This window comes from Dermacentor silvarum, chromosome 7 (assembly GCF_013339745.2).
Source record: "Dermacentor silvarum isolate Dsil-2018 chromosome 7, BIME_Dsil_1.4, whole genome shotgun sequence".
Lineage (NCBI taxonomy): Eukaryota > Metazoa > Arthropoda > Arachnida > Ixodida > Ixodidae > Dermacentor > Dermacentor silvarum.
In genome coordinates, this window is record NC_051160.1 from 177,393,510 (window position 1) to 177,412,307 (window position 18,798).

Genomic DNA, 18,798 nt, shown 5'->3' on the forward strand with positions numbered 1-18,798 from the left:
CCATGGAGCAGCACGATGTTAGCCCACTATCGATGGCTTGAAACGCCGCTTTTGAGACCTTCCGCGCCACTCGCGAAACTGCGCCATCGGACGTGAAGGAGGAGAATCATATTTTTGCTTTCTAAGCAGTTTGCTTTTTTACCGCCAGGCGGTGATTTCTTAATGTGTTCCGAAGTTTTGTGATCGTCAAACTAGAAAGCAAAAATCGTCGCCTCAGAGAGCGGCGCGTGCGCTTCAAAAGATCGCAGATCTCGTGAGTCCGCTGTATCTGTGGCTGATTTTATCAATGGATAAAGCAGCAGCGAGTCTGAGGATGCTGCTTTTTCGTTGGACTTTGACTCTCAGAGCGATGGCGACGCAAACCAGTCCGGAACATCGGTGGCCGCAGCCCGGCCCACCCAACTGTAGTGCTTGCAGTTAAATTTTTGTAGTGGAATATCTGTTCAGTGAAAAATTTTGACTTTCTCGGAGATAGTGCCTATGAGATGGCAATACATTTTGTACATCTCATAATCTTTGTTACATTTCTTTTTCTTAGTAGATACAAGTGTGTCTTTACAAACTTTATTCAGTTTCATCCCACAATCTTCATTTTGGTAATTTATATCTTTTTTATAACATACATCTCGTTAATAAAACTTTTATACGTGAAAAGCACATTCATCCTGCTTTTTGTTTCTGTATCACATAAAGTACTGAATGCAGTAGTTCCCTAAAAAAAAAAATCTGGCATAACCTGCAAAAAACGCCTATTTTCCCCATGGTAGGCAAAGAGTTAAGTTTACAACACTGCCTAACACAAAAAGTATTTCTGTTAAAAGCACGATGACACTGCTGACAGATTATACTTCCAGATGAAATCATAAGTACTCAGTGACACGGCTCATTATGAATAAAGTAGGCTTTTGCAATCTCATGCTCTGCACATCGACAGCCGTTCACAGTGTTCAAGAAGCCCGTGCTCACACTCAAACATTAGCAATCGGTGCTAATGTTCCGTGTGGCTTGAGACCCAGCAGAAGTGGAAGGATCCACACCAACAATACACCTTATGCTGCCCTGGCCTACCTGAGGCAATGGAGATAAAAAACGGCATACACTGGCCTTTCATTATCCGTCCAGGATAGATCAGGGAAGCACAAGCCTTTCACTGCAGAGGACATCTTGTTGGGCTAGTTGGTTAGTTATATCGGGTTTAATGGTGCAAATGCAACTTAGGCCATGCTGCACCGGACACAAGGTGTTGGAAAAACAATGCTGGAGGCTGTGAACGCTGTGTTGATCTAAAGCATATTGTGACACTTTTACGTGCTTTCGAGGTTTACGCCTTAACAGAATGTGGGGCATCCAAGACGGGTGAAGAGAAAGACGACGTGCGGCTGGCTAGCTGAATCTCGACAAGCGCTCAGCTGATCAAGGCTGTCGCGACTAACTCTGCCTGGCTGGCTGTTCAATAAACGCCTTTCGCGGGCGTAACAAAGTGGTGGAGCGTGCTGGGTACGACACATCGTACCACCGAGTCGCAACACCTAGAACTTCGCTGGAGCCGCCGTCTTGCCGGTCTCTTGCCTGCGACTGTCCCCATGGCTCAGGACGGAAGTGGACAAACGCCAGCTCTAGTTGTCCCTGCTCCAAGGTCGACGCCGGTTGGACCTTTGCAGCACTACATGGAACCACGCTCGTTCGCGGGAAAAGCGGGCGAGGATGTCGACGAGTGGCTGACGCACTACGCAAGGGTGAGCCGATACAACCGTTGGGACTCTGTCACTCAGCTTGAATACGTCGTACTGTTTCTGAGTGAGACAGCGCTGATGTGGTACGAAAACCACGAAGACTCGCTAACAACGTGGGAGCGCTTCGTTGAAGAAATTAAGAAGTGTTTCGGCGACTCATACGCCAAACAGAAGCGCGCGGAGCGAACACTAGCTCAAAGAGCTCAAGCTCCCGGAGAAACTTGCACGACATACATAGAAGAGATCCTCAAGCTGTGCAAAATAGTGAACTCACAGATGTCTGAAGAAGACCGAGTTGGACATCTCCTCAAAGGAATTGCAGAAGATGTCTATAATTTCCTGATAGGCAGGGAACACGTTGATTCCGTCTCGGATGTCGTACGTCACTGTCATACATTTGAGACGTTGAAGACACGTCGCATTGCGCCAAAATTTGGACGACTGGCAAATGTGACAACCGTTGCCAGCATCGATGAGAGCCCGTCCGCCGCTCTTTCATCCACTATACGGCAGATCGTGCGCGAAGAACTGCTGCGACACGAGGTGCTTGCGTGCAACGTCATGCAACCACCCGTTGCCTACTCCCCGCAACCCATGTCGCCTGCAGCACCGTGCACTTCGTGGCAGCCGTCGGTCTGTGTCACGGACATCCACCCCAGAGGAGCTCCAGGGCCACGTCAGGGCGCATTTACCCCCGATCAACGACATGAAGAACACCCTCGCCCCAGCAGGTTTACACACTGGCCGACCGTCCCTCCTGTGCAGCAGGCACAGCCACTTCACTCTCCTACACGACCCCCCATGGCTGAGCGCGTCGAGGCGCAGTTCATCGATCGTCGTTTACCTGTGTGCTATAGCTGCGGCGACTTAGGTCACATTGCCAGGTACTGCAATCGCCACCAACCACCGAGGTTCGAGCGATCGACGATGTCTAGGCGGTACCGCACCCCACATGAAACGTACTCACCCTCGCACGCATATCCAGGACGCATCCCTCACCAGCGCCCGGAGGTGCTGCGGAACCGTTCTCCAGCATCTGACCGCAGCTTGACACCACCACCCGCTCCTCGCGTAAGCCGGTCGCCGTCTCCGCGGCGTCGCTACCCTTCGCCACCTCCGGAAAACTAGTCAGCGCGGCCGTTGGAGGTGAGGTCGCTGGACAATCTTCGATGTCGCCTGAGATACCTCCACCCATTTCTATGTTTAAAAATAAGGTGTCTATACTGATTGACGGAGTTTCGACAATGGCCTTAGTGGACACGGGAGCAACCGTTTCAGTGATGAGTCTTGCGTTTAAAAGCCTCCTAGGACGAAAGGTGATGTTTCGCTGGGACCGTGCCGATACGTTTCGCGGAGTGAGTGGGGACTTATTGCATCCCGTCGGGGTGTGCAATGTGGACGTTATTTTGGGTGGTCAGATATTTAACGCAGAGTTCGCTGTTCTACCTCATTCTACGCATGACGTAATCCTGGGCCTTGATTTTTTGAAACTGTGTGGCGCCACTGTCGACTGTGGGACGGGAGAAATTAGTGTAGGTACGAGCTTTTCAGCTGCGTTTATGGAGAGCCCGCCGTATCACGAAAGTGTGCTTTGTGTATCCAGGGATACAGTTGTGCCTCCGTTATCTGCAAGCTGTGTTTCAGTCTCCTGTTTCCCTACCACCGACAGAACGTTTGACGCTTTCGTCGAACCCGTTCGGCTGAGCTGCATCAAGCGGAATGTGCTGATACCGCATTGCACGCTGTCAGTTGTTCACGGATGCACAAGCTTATGGACTATAAACTGTTCCAGTGAACCTGCAATACTACCACAGGGCCTGAAACTTGCTGCCTATCATGAAGATCAAGTGCTGTCACTCGCCATTCTTACAGAGGCCCCTGATTCTGCGGATGAACGCCATTTCGTTAATGCATGCCCTGCTGTGGACTCCTCCATTCTAGCTATGGTGAACAAGTCACTGAGCACTAAACAGCGTCATGAAGTGGCGAATATTCTGCTAAAACATGCCGCACTGTTTGACTTTTCGCAGCAAGCGGGGCCACCATCGTTTCCTCCTTCTCGTATACACCATCGCATAGATACGGGATCTGCCCAGCCTTTGCGACAGAAGCCGTATAGAGTTTCACCATCGGAACGCAAGGTGATCAACGACCAAGTCCGCGACATGCTAAGCAAGAATGTAATCCAAGAATCATGCAGTCCGTGGGCAGCGCCAGTGATTCTGGTTAAAAAGAAAGATGGGACATGGCGATTTTGTGTAGACTACCGGCGTCTCAACACCATCACTAAAAAGGACGTGTATCCTCTTCCACGTATCGATGATGCTATTGACTGCCTTTCATCAGCATCTTACTTTTCCTCTGTCGACTTGAGGTCGGGGTACTGGCAGATTCCAATGCACAAGACAGACAAGGAGAAAACGGCATTTGTAACACCAGATGGACTTTTTGAATTTAATGTGATGCCGTTCGGGCTGTGTAATGCACCTGCAACTTTCGAGCGCTTCATGGACAACATCCTGCGTGGGTTGAAGTGGGAAGTGTGCATGTGCTACCTAGACAATGTAGTGATTTTCGGACGCACGTTCAGTGAGCACAACGCACGCCTCGATCTTGTGCTAGAGTGCTTGGGAAAAGCAGGTTTGGTGCTCAACTCGAAGAAATGCCATTTTGGAGAGCGCCAAACACTGGTTTTGGGCCATCTAGTGGACAAGGATGGCATACGACCCGATCCAGCGAAGACTGCTGCTGTCGAAGCCTTCAAACAACCTGGCTCAGTAAAAGAGCTACGCAGTTTCCTGGGCCTTTGCTCGTATTTCCGCCGGTTTATCCGTGGATTTGCCAACATCGCGTATCCGCTGACATGCCTCCTTCAGAAGGGCGTTCCTTTTGAATGGTCCCCTGAATGCGAGGCCAGTTTTCGGGAGCTGAAGTTGCTTCTGACGTCCCATCCCATTCTCCGACACTTCGACCCGGCTGTTCCCACAGAAGTTCATACGGTGTGGGAATGCGCAACTCTCACGCGTCCCCTGATGTTGTTTTCCCCGCATGTCTCCTGTAGTCCGGCTTCTCTGCGTGGCTACCGGCGGTGGTTGCGGCGCGTTGCGAGAGATGGCGCTAGTGTCGCGATGCTAACGCCACCGAAACGCCGGGGTCACTTGGGAGAAAAAGGTCGGAGGCGCTCTCTCTTTGGCTGGGGATCGGCGACCAACACGCACGAACGCTTCGCGCGTGCGCCGGCCCGCTTCGCGCGACCGTCGCGCGAGGCTTAGAGCGGGACACCGGTATGGACGAACACGGATCGTTCGAGCGCGCCACCGTTCGCGTGACCGTACACGTGAACGACTAGGCGATGGTGTCATAGCATGGGGCGAACGTATTCGCTCGCTATCGGGTCGCGGTGAGTCGGACTTCCTTGATTTGTCGCGCGCCCGTGTGAATGTTCTATTGGTTGTAATTCGGCTAGTATGTATTAGTGTATGAAAGGTGCAATAAATGCCCTTTTGATTGTTTGCACTACTGTGTTGTCGTTCCTTTGTCCCAAGAGCACATGTGAGACCCCACATCTGGCGCCCAACGTGGGGCTCTTGGGGCATCGGACGATAATTTTAACAGTTCTGCTCGGTTCGAGATGTTTCAACCGAAGCGTAGTCCTAGCGTGGATTTTGATCGCTAGTGTCGGCGGTGTGCTTTCTTGAGTGAGGCGACGGTTGCTGTAGCGTGTTTGAACTTTTCAACATGCTAAGCCTTTTCGCGAGTGTTTTGAAGTACACTCGTCGGTACGAGAGCCACGTGGTCTGCATCCTGGGAGAGCGAGGCCTAGCGCCCGCGGAGCATTGGCAAGCCTGAAGCGAGTGAGTACGGAAGCCTCGTGGGTGGTCCGAATTTCTTATGTAAATAGCTTCTTCTATATCTTTGACTTCGGAAGTCGAGGCTCAGGGAGCCGGGTGGCCGCGGGCCACGGGTGCCGCTACGGGCTGACTGGTATTGCGGCCTGGCACCGGGCGCTCCGACACCGTCTGGGACGGTGGGCGCCGTCAACTCGGATGCTGTGTGCACCGAGCGGAGTAGGACCACCTCACAGAGCTAACGTCTCCTCGCGGCTGCCTGTTCTTGTGCCCATTTTGAGTGTTGTTGTTTTTTTTTGGATGCCGGTTGTTGTCAAAGTAGCGACGCATTAGGCCTAAGGCTTAACAAAGCCGCCTGTCGCACGTTGAGGGACACAACCTGGGGGACCGTGGTGTTGAGATGTCGCACCTTTCTTCCCTCATTAGTTCGCCTCGCACGAATTGAAATTACTCGTGCGACTCAAAAAAAAAAAAAAAAAAACAAGCTTTGTTCACGTGAACTTAGCATCTGAAATGCCACCCGAAATTTTGCTAGCCGAATTGAACATCGTACCACGTGGGCGATGCGTATGCCGAATTCCTCTCCCTTGCACTACTTTAGTGTTTGTCGAGTGCGTTGAGTGTACGCAGCGTGAGCGGAGTCACCCCTGGTTTGCTGTCACCTGCACATCGTCAGCGCTGCTGCCCCGGACTACAATCGAGCTACCCCAGGCTTTGGAGATGCCTGTGGTCAATGTCGGCGCAGCGACTTCGGCGGCCGCCAATGTCCGGCTCGCAACCCTCGGCGGCTGGGAAAAGAGCCGGCAGTCACCAACGGCTACTGCGGCTCTAGTCAGCAGGGCGCGAGCGACGCTTGCTCGTGCCGACTTCTGCGTCGCCGTTTCCGGAGTCCTGGGCTGGAGTCGTGCCATCGAATCTGCAGACGTGGTGCTGTGACCAACGGATGCCAGCGGTGAACCCCAGAGTCAATGTCGGCTCGCACGTTGTGGATAATGCGTGGACATTTACTCGGCGGCGCCACTGTCGCATGTACTAACTTTTGTTCGCGACGCGCGCGTTGATAGGCCTTGTGACATGTTTCGCCGGCGTATGTGTAGTGATTTAAGGTTGGGGGGATGTGGGAATGCGCGACTCTCACGCGTCCCCTGATGTTGTTTTCCCCGCATGTCTCCTGTAGTCCGGCTTCTCTGCGTGGCTACCGGCGGTGGTTGCGGCGCGTTGCGAGAGATGGCGCTAGTGTCGCGATGCTAACGCCACCGAAACGCCGGGGTCACTTGGGAGAAAAAGGTCGGAGGCGCTCTCTCTTTGGCTGGGGATCGGCGACCAACACGCACGAACGCTTCGCGCGTGCGCCGGCCCGCTTCGCGCGACCGTCGCGCGAGGCTTAGAGCGGGACACCGGTATGGACGAACACGGATCGTTCGAGCGCGCCACCGTTCGCGTGACCGTACACGTGAACGACTAGGCGATGGTGTCATAGCATGGGGCGAACGTATTCGCTCGCTATCGGGTCGCGGTGAGTCGGACTTCCTTGATTTGTCGCGCGCCCGTGTGAATGTTCTATTGGTTGTAATTCGGCTAGTATGTATTAGTGTATGAAAGGTGCAATAAATGCCCTTTTGATTGTTTGCACTACTATGTGTCGTTCCTTTGTCCCAAGAGCACATGTGAGACCCCACAACGGACGCTAGCGGTATTGGAGTCGACGCCAAAGAACACGTCGTTGCCTATGCGAGTCGCTCCTTAAGCAAGTCTGAGCGCAACTACACAGTCACAGAGCAAGAATGTCTCGCAGTGATTTTCGCAGTACAGCGCTTCCGGTCATACCTGTACGGACGCCCCTTCACTGTGGTGACAGACCATCATTCTCTTTGCTGGCTGGTTAATCTCCGTGATCCGTCAAGTCGGCTTGCGCGTTGGACACTTCGTTTACAAGAGTATGATTTTACCGTTTCTTATAAAAGCGGCCGACGGCACGCCAACGCTGACTGCCTCTCGCGCCTTCCGCTGCCGACGACGGACTGCGACGCTGACAACTTCGATCGCTATATCGCATCATTGGAGCCCGGATTTCCTGATATTAATACCTTCAAGATCGAGCAGCAAAAGGACAGAACTTTAGAGCCACTGCTCACTACTGCCAGGAAATCAGCACCATCCACTCGTTTCTGCGTTCGTGACGGAGTAGTGTACAAAAATAACTATTCTTCTACAGGCCCACGATATCTCCTGGTGGTCCCGGAGAGTCTCCGTGTTTCCATCTTGCGCGCTATGCATGACGACCCAACTTCTGGTCATTTGGGATCGGCGCGAACGCTCTACCGCACGCAAGAAAGGTTCTACTGGCCTAAAATGTGTCAGACGATCGACCAGTACGTGTCCAGCTGCAATGAGTGCCAACGTCACAAGCGTCCGACGAGCGCTCCGCCTGGTCGACTACATCCAGTGTCACCCCCAAGCACTCCTTTCGAGCAAGTCGGCATCGACCTACTCGGTCCATTCCCGCGGTCATCTGATGGGAATCGCTGGATTGTCGTGTGTGCCGATCACTTGACACGCTACTGTGAGACAGCTGCTATACCATCGGCTACTGCCACCGAAGTATGTATTTTTCTGCTGCGTTTCGTCATTCTGCGACATGGACCTCCCAGAGTCATCATCAGCGATCGTGGGCGCCAGTTCACTGCAGACGTGGTCGAAGAGATGCTCCGTCTATGTGCTTCAAGTTTTCGACATTCCGCCCCGTATCATCCACAAACAAACGGCCTTACGGAGCGCACCAACAGAACCCTCACTAACATGCTGTCCATGTATGTCGCGTCCGATCATAAGAACTGGGACAGCGTGCTACCTTTCATTACGTACGCATTCAACACCTCACAGCACGAAACTACGGGCTACAGCCCCTTCTTTCTTCTTTATGCTCGTCCGCCGCATTATACATTGGACACTACCTTCCCGTTTTCAAGCCACGATAATCTTTGTCTATCCGAGACCGTCTCTCTTGCTGAAGAGGCCCGACGACTTGCTTCTTTGCGCACGCTAGTTTCACAAGACCGCTCGAAGGCACGCTACGACCGCCGACGCCGACACGTGATATATGACCCTGGTGACTTTGTGTGGCTGTGGAAACCAGCAAGAAAACGTGGGTTATGTGAAAAGCTACTGGCCCACTATGTGGGGCCATATGTTATCACGGATTGTATAAGCGAATTGACTTACCGTATAGCACGCCTCACATCAAATGGCCGACGGTCAGCAAAGACTGAAATTACGCATGTCGCCCGTTTAAAGCCTTTCGTCTCTCGACAGCCTGTTTGACTTACCCGGTGGGCTTCGTCTGCGTGGAGGGAAATGTGACACTTTTACGTGCTTTCGAGGTTTACGCCTTAACAGAATGTGGGGCATCCAAGACGGGTGAAGAGAAAGACGACGTGCGGCTGGCTAGCTGAATCTCGACAAGCGCTCAGCTGATCAAGGCCGTCGCGACTAACTCTGCCTGGCTGGCTGTTCAATAAACGCCTTTCGCGGGCGTAACAATATTTATAAAACCGGTTTCTTCAAGAAAGTTCAGGACTTGTGCAAGGGGCACAAGTGGTTCATCTCCCAAAATCAAAGCAGGGTGTAAAAGCATGTGTAATTTGTATAATTCACCGGAAGCATTTTCTTTCTGTTTCAATATGTGGAGTTGTGATTAGAATGTGCATCACTGTTAATGGTTCCTGGCAGTTATCGCATATTGGTTGTTCTTCCTTTTTCAAGAAATAATTGTGCGTGAGGTGTGTGCCCGCCCTATTCAATGTCGGCACAAATTTACTTCAATGAATCGTTCTTGGTGGTAACAGGTTTTCCATTCACAAAGACAGATTTAATAAGTTGCGGTTTGTTGTTTTCTCTCAAATTATATTCGCATTGCCATTTGAAGGTCAGCGCTTGGCGAATAGCTTGAAACCTATCCCTAACCGGTACCTTTATTTTCGAAATAGTCTGGTGTTTTGCCTTAGCTGCACACTCATCCGCCTTTCCTTTCCTGGAATCCCAACGTGGCTTGAGACCAAGCAGAAGTGAAAGGATTGACCTTGACATACTTGGGACATGTTTAAAATATCGCCCATGAAGGGTTCGTGGTCTGATTGCAAATTAAATGCCTTCAGAGCACTCAAAGAATCTGTACAAACGACTGCTTTTGTGTGTTTGCCTGTTATAATTTTTTCAACTGCCATCCACAGAGCATAACATTCAGCTGTGAAAACTGATGCAACTGTGATAGCATAACAGTATGTTCCCACGTACCTTTAACGACACTGCTTCCCACATAATTTTGCGTCTTTGACCCATCAGTGTAAAATTCGGTGTGAGTGTTGTATGTTTCTTGTACTGTGCAAAACTGTTGTCATATGTGTTCACATGGGGTATCCCACTTCTTGAAGTGTGTTAACGAAAAATCAAGAAACTGTGTAAAATTGCTCCAAGAGGGTAATCCAGTTGGCCCGTTAGCAGCAGAAAGTGCCTCATTAGGGACATTGTATTCGCAACATTTTTCCTCATACCGAAGTATTCTAATTGCATGTTAATTGCATGTGGTCTGTTTGTGTAGTGTAGCCGTGTACCGCAGCAGGTGATAATGTTAGTGCTCTGGCGACGATCTAACTCTGAGCACGTAGGCAAGCATGAGTTGCATTCTTCTATGTTCCAAGGCCGAGTACAAACTGGGCGATGTCCCGTAGGCATCGGTTGCTAGGCGTAGCTCTTGATTATGCACTGGACACGCAAGCATGACTGTCTGGCAGGGCCATAAATCATGCCACTGCACAAGGCATTTGCGGTCAGAGCCCCAGTGCTTCCGGGACAGGACTCTGTTGGGCTAGCTGGTGCTCACGCAATGACGTAATGTGGCACACAAACTTTAAAAAGATGTTGCTGCACTTAATAAACACTCTTTGTAGTTTGTTCCTTGTGTCTGCACACTGGAAAAAGGTATGTGCACACATATTTCGCTGCCTTTGGAAAAACGGTGTTGGTGGCACCCACAAGAGTGCGACTCTCCCATCTTGCAATGCATTTGGCAGGGCCAACTAATGATTAAATATGCCTCTGTTCACCCCATTTCTTCTTACAAGGCTTACAAACGCATTCTCTTCATTACTTAGCTGTTGGCAAAAAATGAAGTCAAGTCAAGAAAAAAAACATGTTCAGCTATCAAAACATTGAGTGGCCGCATGGCGCACTAATGCTGTCGTCGCCGTTTGGAGCAGTTGCTGCACCTTTTTTTTTTTTTTTTTAAGTGCGACTGAAATGAGTAAAACTACGATCAGCCTATTTCTAGGTCAATAAGTATTGTGTCGCCCAAGTTATCCATTGCAGCTCTACTAGCAGAAATAAGGGTGATATAACTAAGTGCCATTTGAGTGGAGCAGCAGTGGTATATGTGATGATGCTTGCGGGCACTACGCTATTCTAAGTAGAAAACAATATGAAATGCTTTGTGCCACGGGTGCCTGTCTGATACTAAATTTGCGATCATACCTTCAACAAAATGCGATTGTTTTAGGCTTAGCTTGGGCATAAAACAAAAGCGTATTTATGTTCCCAAGGGCCTGCGGTGTGCAACTTACTAATTTTAGGGCACTCCTGCGGTCGAAGGAGTGCCCTAAAATTAGTAAGTTGCACACCGCAGGTGAATCGGGGGTTCTGCGGCAAATGCCGCGTGCCACGAGATGAAGAACCAATCAAGAGCGACGAGGGTGACGTCACTGAGCCATCACATCTAAAGTCCCTCTATATAAAAAGTAGCGACACTCTCCTCCTCCGTCACCGAATTGGGTGGTGTAGTGTTTGGTAAACCAATCTGAAATCTTTAATTGTATAGCTGGAGATGTTAGCCTAGTCACAGGACTAATATTATGTATTGCATGTTGGCTAAAGCATGCCACGACACAGGCCAAAACAATTGAAGCTCATGAACGGACATACGATACGAAAACACGAACAAGTAAATAAAGCCATACATCACATTTTCTCCCAGTGATACCCTGAAGGCCCACAAATGTGAGGCAGTTGTTTACAGCTTTTCATTTCAGTTTCATGTTAAAAATGTAACTTGAGTAAAAACATACCGATGGGTGTTTTTTCTGGATGTGATGCAACCCCAGTGTCTCGGATATTACACAACGGTTTATTTTCTGTTACGCAGAATGACGGCAAACGCACTCTTAGCATGATTCACACACGGGTGTCTTCGTTTTTAATCTGCTACCTAGTTTCGTTCTCGGCACACACGATAGTGCCACAGTGTCAGGGTCAAAAAATAAACCTTACATAAAAGCACAAAAGATGGCAGAAAAATGAACATGTGAACAGGGATGGTAACACCAACTACAGTTAAACCTGCTTATAACGAACTTCCATATAATGAATTCCTGGATATAACTAAGTTTTTCTATTTCCCGCCGTTACTCCATAGAAGCACATGTATTTGAGACCTCTACGTAACGAAGTGGCAGCGGGAGACCCCCTCGATATAACGAATTTTCCCCTCCGACAACCTAGAGATTTCGCCCCAAATTTCGTCATTTTTGCGCGAGCAGCAACCGGAAGCACCTTCTCTGCCGCGACAGAATGCGAGGCGGGCCTGCATCCCTCGACCCCGCGATCTTGCTACCGCGGGCGTGACCTTTCCCCCTCCCTTCATTCAAACCTGATCCTGCCGCTTGCTGCAGCTGGTATAGCCCGCCAAACCGGCACTCTCTCCTTTTCCAGTTGATGTTGCCGACGCACTGGTACACGCTGTAACACCATCACACTAGATGAGCGCGGACACGCGCTCTCAAACGCTGGCGGCGTGTGGAAGCACCGCTGGAAGCACGCTGGGAACTGACCTTCGTGCTGTTGTCTATCGCTTCAACGAAAACTGAGCGCCGAGAACACGCGGCCCGTACAAAGCTACGAGCCGACGACGCATCTACACTGCTAGACTCTGCCCCAACGCAGATCGCTTTCAAGATACGGCCCGCCCGACCGCGTGCCGCCGCGCAGTACGCAGTAGTTGATGCCAGAGTACAGTACAACACCGCCCCGCTATCCCTCCCCCCTCGCTCCCTCGCCGGTGCCTCGAGCGCAAAGAAAGAAGGTGCGCTTCCTCTGTGCATTTTCTTCCGCGCGCGAGATTTAGGGTACAGCCACGCTAGCAGCAAAAACGCGCGGCAATGCGTCATGCCGCGCGCGGCAAAAGCGGCAGGAATCGGGGGTTCTGCGGCAAATGCCGCGTGCCACGAGATGAAGAACCAATCAAGAGCGACGAGGGTGACGTCACTGAGCCATCACATCTAAAGTCCCTCTATATAAAAAGTAGCGACACTCTCCTCCTCCGCCTTCCCTCCTCCTCGGTTGTCCTCTCTTTCGCGCTCCTTTTTTGACCATGGCGCCACCTACACCGCTTGAAACACGTGCACTTGTTTATCTTTCACCGATGATCAGATTCGACAATCGCCGACGATCGCCGCTATCGTTGTGCTCCTCGCCAGTCGGTAGACGCTTCTCGGGCGAAAATGACGATGGAGCGTGATCGTAAACAAACGCAGCCAGCGCCCAGGGGCTCGACGGTCCACGTGATGCCATTAGGCCAATACCGACGCGGCGGCGGCCTCGGACAGGGTGTGCGAGGAGGCGGCGGCATTCTTCAAAGCGTGACGCTACTTTTTATATCATCATCATCATCATCAGCCTATATTTTATGTCCACTGCAGGATGAAGGCCTCTCCCTGCGATCCCCAATTACCCCTGTCTTGCGCTAGCGTATTACAATTTCCACCTGCAAATTACCTAATTTCATCACCCCACCTAGTTTTCTGCCGTCCTCGACTGCGCTTTCCTTCTCTTGGCACCCATTCTGTAACTCTAATGGTTCACTGGTTATCTACCCTATGCATTACATGGGCTGCCCAGCTCCATTTCTTCCGCTTAATGTCAACTAGAATATCGGCTATCTCCGTTTGTTCTCTGATCCACACCGCACTCTTCCTGTCTCTTAACGTTAGTCCTAAGATTTTTCGTTCCATCGCTCTTTGTGCGGTCCTTAACTTATTCTCGAGGTTCTTTGTTAACCTCTAAGTTTCTGCCCCATATGTTAGCACCGGTAGAATGCAATGATTGTACACTTTTCTTTTCAACGACAGTGGTAAGCTCCCAGTCAGGATTTGGTAATGCCTGCCATATGCACTCCAACCCAATTTTATTCTTCTGTAGATTTCTTTCTCGTGATCAGGGTCCCCTGTGAGTAATTGACCTAGATAAATGTACTCCTTTACAGACTCTAGAGGCTGACTGGCGATCCTGAATTCTTGTTCCCTTGCCAGGCTATTGAACATTATCTTTGTCTTCTGCATATTCATCTTCAACCCAATTCTTACACTTTTGCGATTAAGGTTGTGGGAATCCTCGGGTCCCATAACCGCCGCAGAGGGGAAACTTTCCTTCCGCGGGGCGGTGCGCGGGAATCGCAAGCGCTATCAGCGCCACCGGGTGGGTCACGTGACATCCCGCTGATATCGCCCGGGTCTCTTTGGTCTCCAGCAAGCGGCGACGGCGGAAGTCTCCGCCGCTGCTCCCGTTTTCCCGCACGTGGTTAGTCAACCGCGTTCTTGCCGCGGCAAACGCCGCCTCCCCCCCCCCCCCCCCCCCCCGTATTCCCCAGTTGGTAAGTCGGAAGCCCTTCTTTACCTAGTGTATTATTCTCTTCGAGGGAACCCTCAGCGATGTCAACTATAGCTAGCTGGCCTGCTCGAAGTGTTAGTTGCAGTCGTAATAAATGCTTTCCGAGTGTACACGTGGTTGTCGTCTTTTGTTTCCTCGAGCTTGTACCGGACCGCGGTTGCATCCACAACCGCGGGGCTCGGTGTGTCGAGGCAGAGGGCCGCTGGCATCCCCCCATATCCCGACAAGGTCCTCAATCATTTGTTGTAATTCGTCTCCATTGTTACTGAATAGAACAATGTCATCTGCAAACCTTTTTATATATAGGGGCTTTAATCACAACCGGACCGCCGCCGGTCCGCGCCAGGTTTTCAATCGACGATCGTCGTCTCTCGCATGAAACAACGAGCGCTCACGGTGTTGCTCGCTCGTTCGGAGAGCGCGGGAGATCTTATCGCGCTGCTGCGCGGCGAGACGCGCTTGCCACGGTGGCCTCGCGGCAAGGCGCTGACGCGCGCTTTTTTTGCCGCTAGCGTGGCCGTACGCGGTCGTCGGCTCCCCTCGCACGTTTTCACTCGCACACACAGCATACGGCGCGCGGCGACTGCGTTATCGCCGTTGGACTTTATACCGAATATCTATGAGCGAAAACTAATTTTAGGGCCACAACGCGTCATGGACACCATCTTTATATAGCAAATACGGATCTCAAGGGCCATACTTTTGCTGGCGGAAACCGAAAATACGTCATAGTTGTCGCCCCCGGCACTTTGGGCGGCCAATGCCATCGTCAAGCCACCAAGCCAAGCGACATGAAAAGTCAAAATGGCCGCTCGGACCGGCGCGGGGTGACAGTTCGCGTATGATGCGGGAACAGTCCCACAGTTGCGACGCAAAGCGGGGTTACCAATGCATTGGGTTCTATGGGAGCTGTGCCGGGACCGGCCGAAAACGACCTAACAGCCGGGAAAACGCAGCCCCCGGGAACGTAAAAGCGGGGTTCTACTGTAACACTATACGACGCCATCGTGACGCTCGCTCTTCGTTTCCGATGCCTCGCGCTTGTGCAAAACGACACGCGTCCACGCATCAGGTACCTGGTGTGACATTTCAAGGATGAGTGCTTCGACGAAAATGGAAAACGGGTGCGCGTTACAATTGAAGGCGCGTTAGAATCGAGTAAATACGGCAAGCGTTTTTTTTTTCGAATTTTCGTGCCGAACCTGCATATAACGAAATCCTCTTTATAACGAATTTTTTCGGGCATTTGTCAATTTCGTTATATCCAGGTTTAACTGTAGCCCGACTTGGTTCAATGTGAACAGGGAAACACTGCGGTAGTGGCGCATTCCACAGCATGTTAAGTGAGCAAACCCAGAAAGATGAGAAAACATGCTTTTCTGAAATATGCCCCAGAGAGCCAAACTACCTCAGAGCTTGCCAATTTGATGTTGCTGGGCACATCAGCCTGGAGAAGGTGGAGACCGTACAGGTGACATAGAAAGGGTTAACAGTGACTACCATGACATTGGCACTTACAGTAGCAAATTTGCATTGATTTAAAAGCAAAGAAATGGCAGGCAACTCAATAGCGCGCGCACAACTCACAGTGGAAACGTGCACACAGTTCAACAACAGTTGACCACATGAAAACCACTTTGCTTCGCTATATGCCACGCCGCGCATAGGGTGCTGCAGAGTTTCAACACCCCACCTATGATTTGAGCCACCCAGCAGCTGGCTTGCCAGAACACAAGTTGGAATGCCCTATCGGGCGAGTTGGCGCTGCTTGGTAGCACCCATGATGTCTGTGTCCTTGCACTACATTATGTCACTACACAGTTCTATCCAGCAGCTTCCTCTAGCCATAAGCAACTTCCAGCAACTTCCTCTAGCCATAAGAAACTACGTAAAATATGCCCAAGTTGGCATTTTTGGACCTGAGCTTTGATGAAGCATCAGATACATCCTGGATGTATCTATTACTTCACATATGCATGCCAGTACACATTCCTGCACCAATGCATAAGCTGCAGGTGACGCAAGGCAGTTCAGGAGCATGAGCAATTTTGGTGCATCCACAGCTCGGTGCCGCGAGAGAGAAGACGACTGAACGACTGCGTAAGGGTCAAAAGTGCAAACCCGGAACATCGGCGGCCGCAGCCCGGCACGCCCAACTGTAGTGCTTGCAGTTAAATTTTTGTAGCAGAATACCTGGTCAATAAAAAATTTTCATTTTTTCAGAGAGAGTGCCTAATAGACAGCAATACATTTTGTATACCTCATAATTTTCATAACATTCTTTTCTGAGTAGATACAAGCGTGTCTTTACAAAGTTCGTTCATTCTTATTTCACAATCTTGATTTTAACAATTTATATATTTTTTATCATATACATCTCGTTAATAAAATTTTTATGCACGAAAAGTGCATTCATTTTGCTTTCTGTTTATGTATTACATTAAATATTGAGTTCAGTAGTTACTTCAGAAAAAAACATCTGCCATAACATACAAAAAACACCTATTTTCCCCATGGTAGGGAAAGAGTTAAATCGACCCTCGTTAATTTGGAAAATCGAATGATTCAGACTCGTCCTCTGGTGCCGGCAGGCTTATGCTTTATTTAATGAAATCAAACTCTCGTTCATTTGGACTTGTTTGGCCGTACATCAGTTACCTTGGTTAGGTTAGGTTAGGAGTTGGGCGAGCACAGAGCACGGCATATGTGCGATGCTAACTGGCAAAAATTAAGCTAGCGTCCATACGAAATCTCTACATTGCTGTAATCATCAGTGGAAATCATACGTGAATGACAGGAGCGCTGGAACGCTTTGTGCCTAGTTGTGCCTTTATAGCCTTTATTCTTGCGTTTACCATTGCGCATAAAACTGTGTTGACTGCGTGCCTTCAGAAGTGCGTGGTCACCATCCATGATCGCGTGAATACCGACCACGGTTTCGTTTTGACTCTGTGCCCAGATTAGCCACGTGCCTTACAGAACTGCATGGTCACCGTCAATGATCGCATCGATAGCGATCGTGGTTTCGTTTTGATTCAGTGCGCGTGTCGGCCACATACCGTGAGAACTGCATGGTTGCCATTCGCTCATTCCCTATTTGATTCGATTCAGTAATATTTAAGTATTCGCACGCCCCTAGTGAGATGGGTTCGCCTGGGAGTCAGACCTGTTTGTCGCTTTGCTATCTTGACTGATGGTTGAACACTTATTGCATGGGTCTGCAATGCTCATACCTAGGCATGCAAGCCACACGTGTTGGCTATCATAATTCTAGCTTACCACGAGAGGGAAAGCTCGCAACCTTAAACTAACTCTGCACAGTTGTAGCTGATGGATTTCTAGAAAGGCAGTCTGGAAACACTGATCTGTCAGCATGCATATGCAAACACTCTTGAGAGTTTCGGCAGAGCAGGCTGAACGTGCATAAAGTTCTTCCCTTCTGCTCTGGGCAGTGGCCCCTGTCAGAGTGTTCCTAGCTTGCACCACAGTGTAACCACTCTCAGCAGCAAGCAATGTTGGGCCAGTTGGCACCCAAGACTAGACTTGGCTTCACTTACTTGCCGGCCATTGTGAAATGCATGCCAACAAGATGCTCACTACATCCTAGAAACACAGGAGAGGCATCAGTGCTACTGTCTAACAGCACTTCCCTTTAGACTTTATTTTGCAGCGTGTTGCATACTTGTGTTATTTCATTTGCTATGAGCACTCGACTTTTGAAATGCGTAGTCTTGGGGTTTGTCCTTCTAAGCTTCTTACAATGCACCACGGCTACTTAATCACCCCTGTACTGACATGACTCTCGAGTAACCAACTTACCGGTTGAGGACGTTGGTGTAGAGGCGGGTGTACATGCCCTTGCCAGGTCCACCGGCCGAGAAGGAACCCCCACCGCCCATGATCATGTTGAGAACACAGTAGGCAATGAAGTCGGGGTCCTGGTGCGAGCAGCTCTCCAGGCCCAGCACAAAGTGTGCCAGCTCGGGGATCGGAGTCTGGCCAGGACTCACGTTCGACAGGTCCTTCTCCACCTGGCATCCAAACAACCAGTGGTTGCACGCCTCCCGCTAAACTACTCTCGCACTCGCAATCAAATTTCACACGGGGCTTGCATTTTGCGGTAGATGCTGTTTAGTATTTTGAGGGCATTGCTTAATTACTGGTTCATGCAAAATAAATCAGAGACATTTCTTGTACTATGGCCCTTGCCATATTAGAACAGCAAAACAGACTTTCAGAACAGGTTTATGAAAGTGGTTGCAAGCTATATTATATGGAAATTTTACACTGGGCAAGCCATGTGAAAGCAGTGAGTGGTTGCTGCTTCATAAACTCAATCCAAAGTTCAAACACTAAAGACCCTCCCCCCGTCATCACAGTCATTACTATGAACTGCGACGAAGCGGTAGAGTCCTAAATTGTGCTATAAAGCACTTCAGTGGCTTAGAAAAGCACGGAAACACTTGAACCTGCTACGTACAGACTTCAGAGGAGTTTTGAGAACC

General features: G+C 50.2%; 1 protein-coding gene across 2 annotated transcripts in view; it reads right to left on the minus strand.

The window, feature by feature from the left end:
* LOC119458721 (mitochondrial-processing peptidase subunit alpha-like) overlaps positions 1–18,798 on the minus strand; it is a 213,121-nt gene that overhangs the window by 66,183 nt on the left and 128,140 nt on the right. For both annotated transcript variants that reach the window (XM_037720576.2, XM_037720577.2), the window contains exon 9: positions 18,113–18,324. In XM_037720576.2, the coding sequence (XP_037576504.1) occupies positions 18,113–18,324 (212 nt within the window). The remainder of the gene's footprint in view (positions 1–18,112; positions 18,325–18,798) is intronic.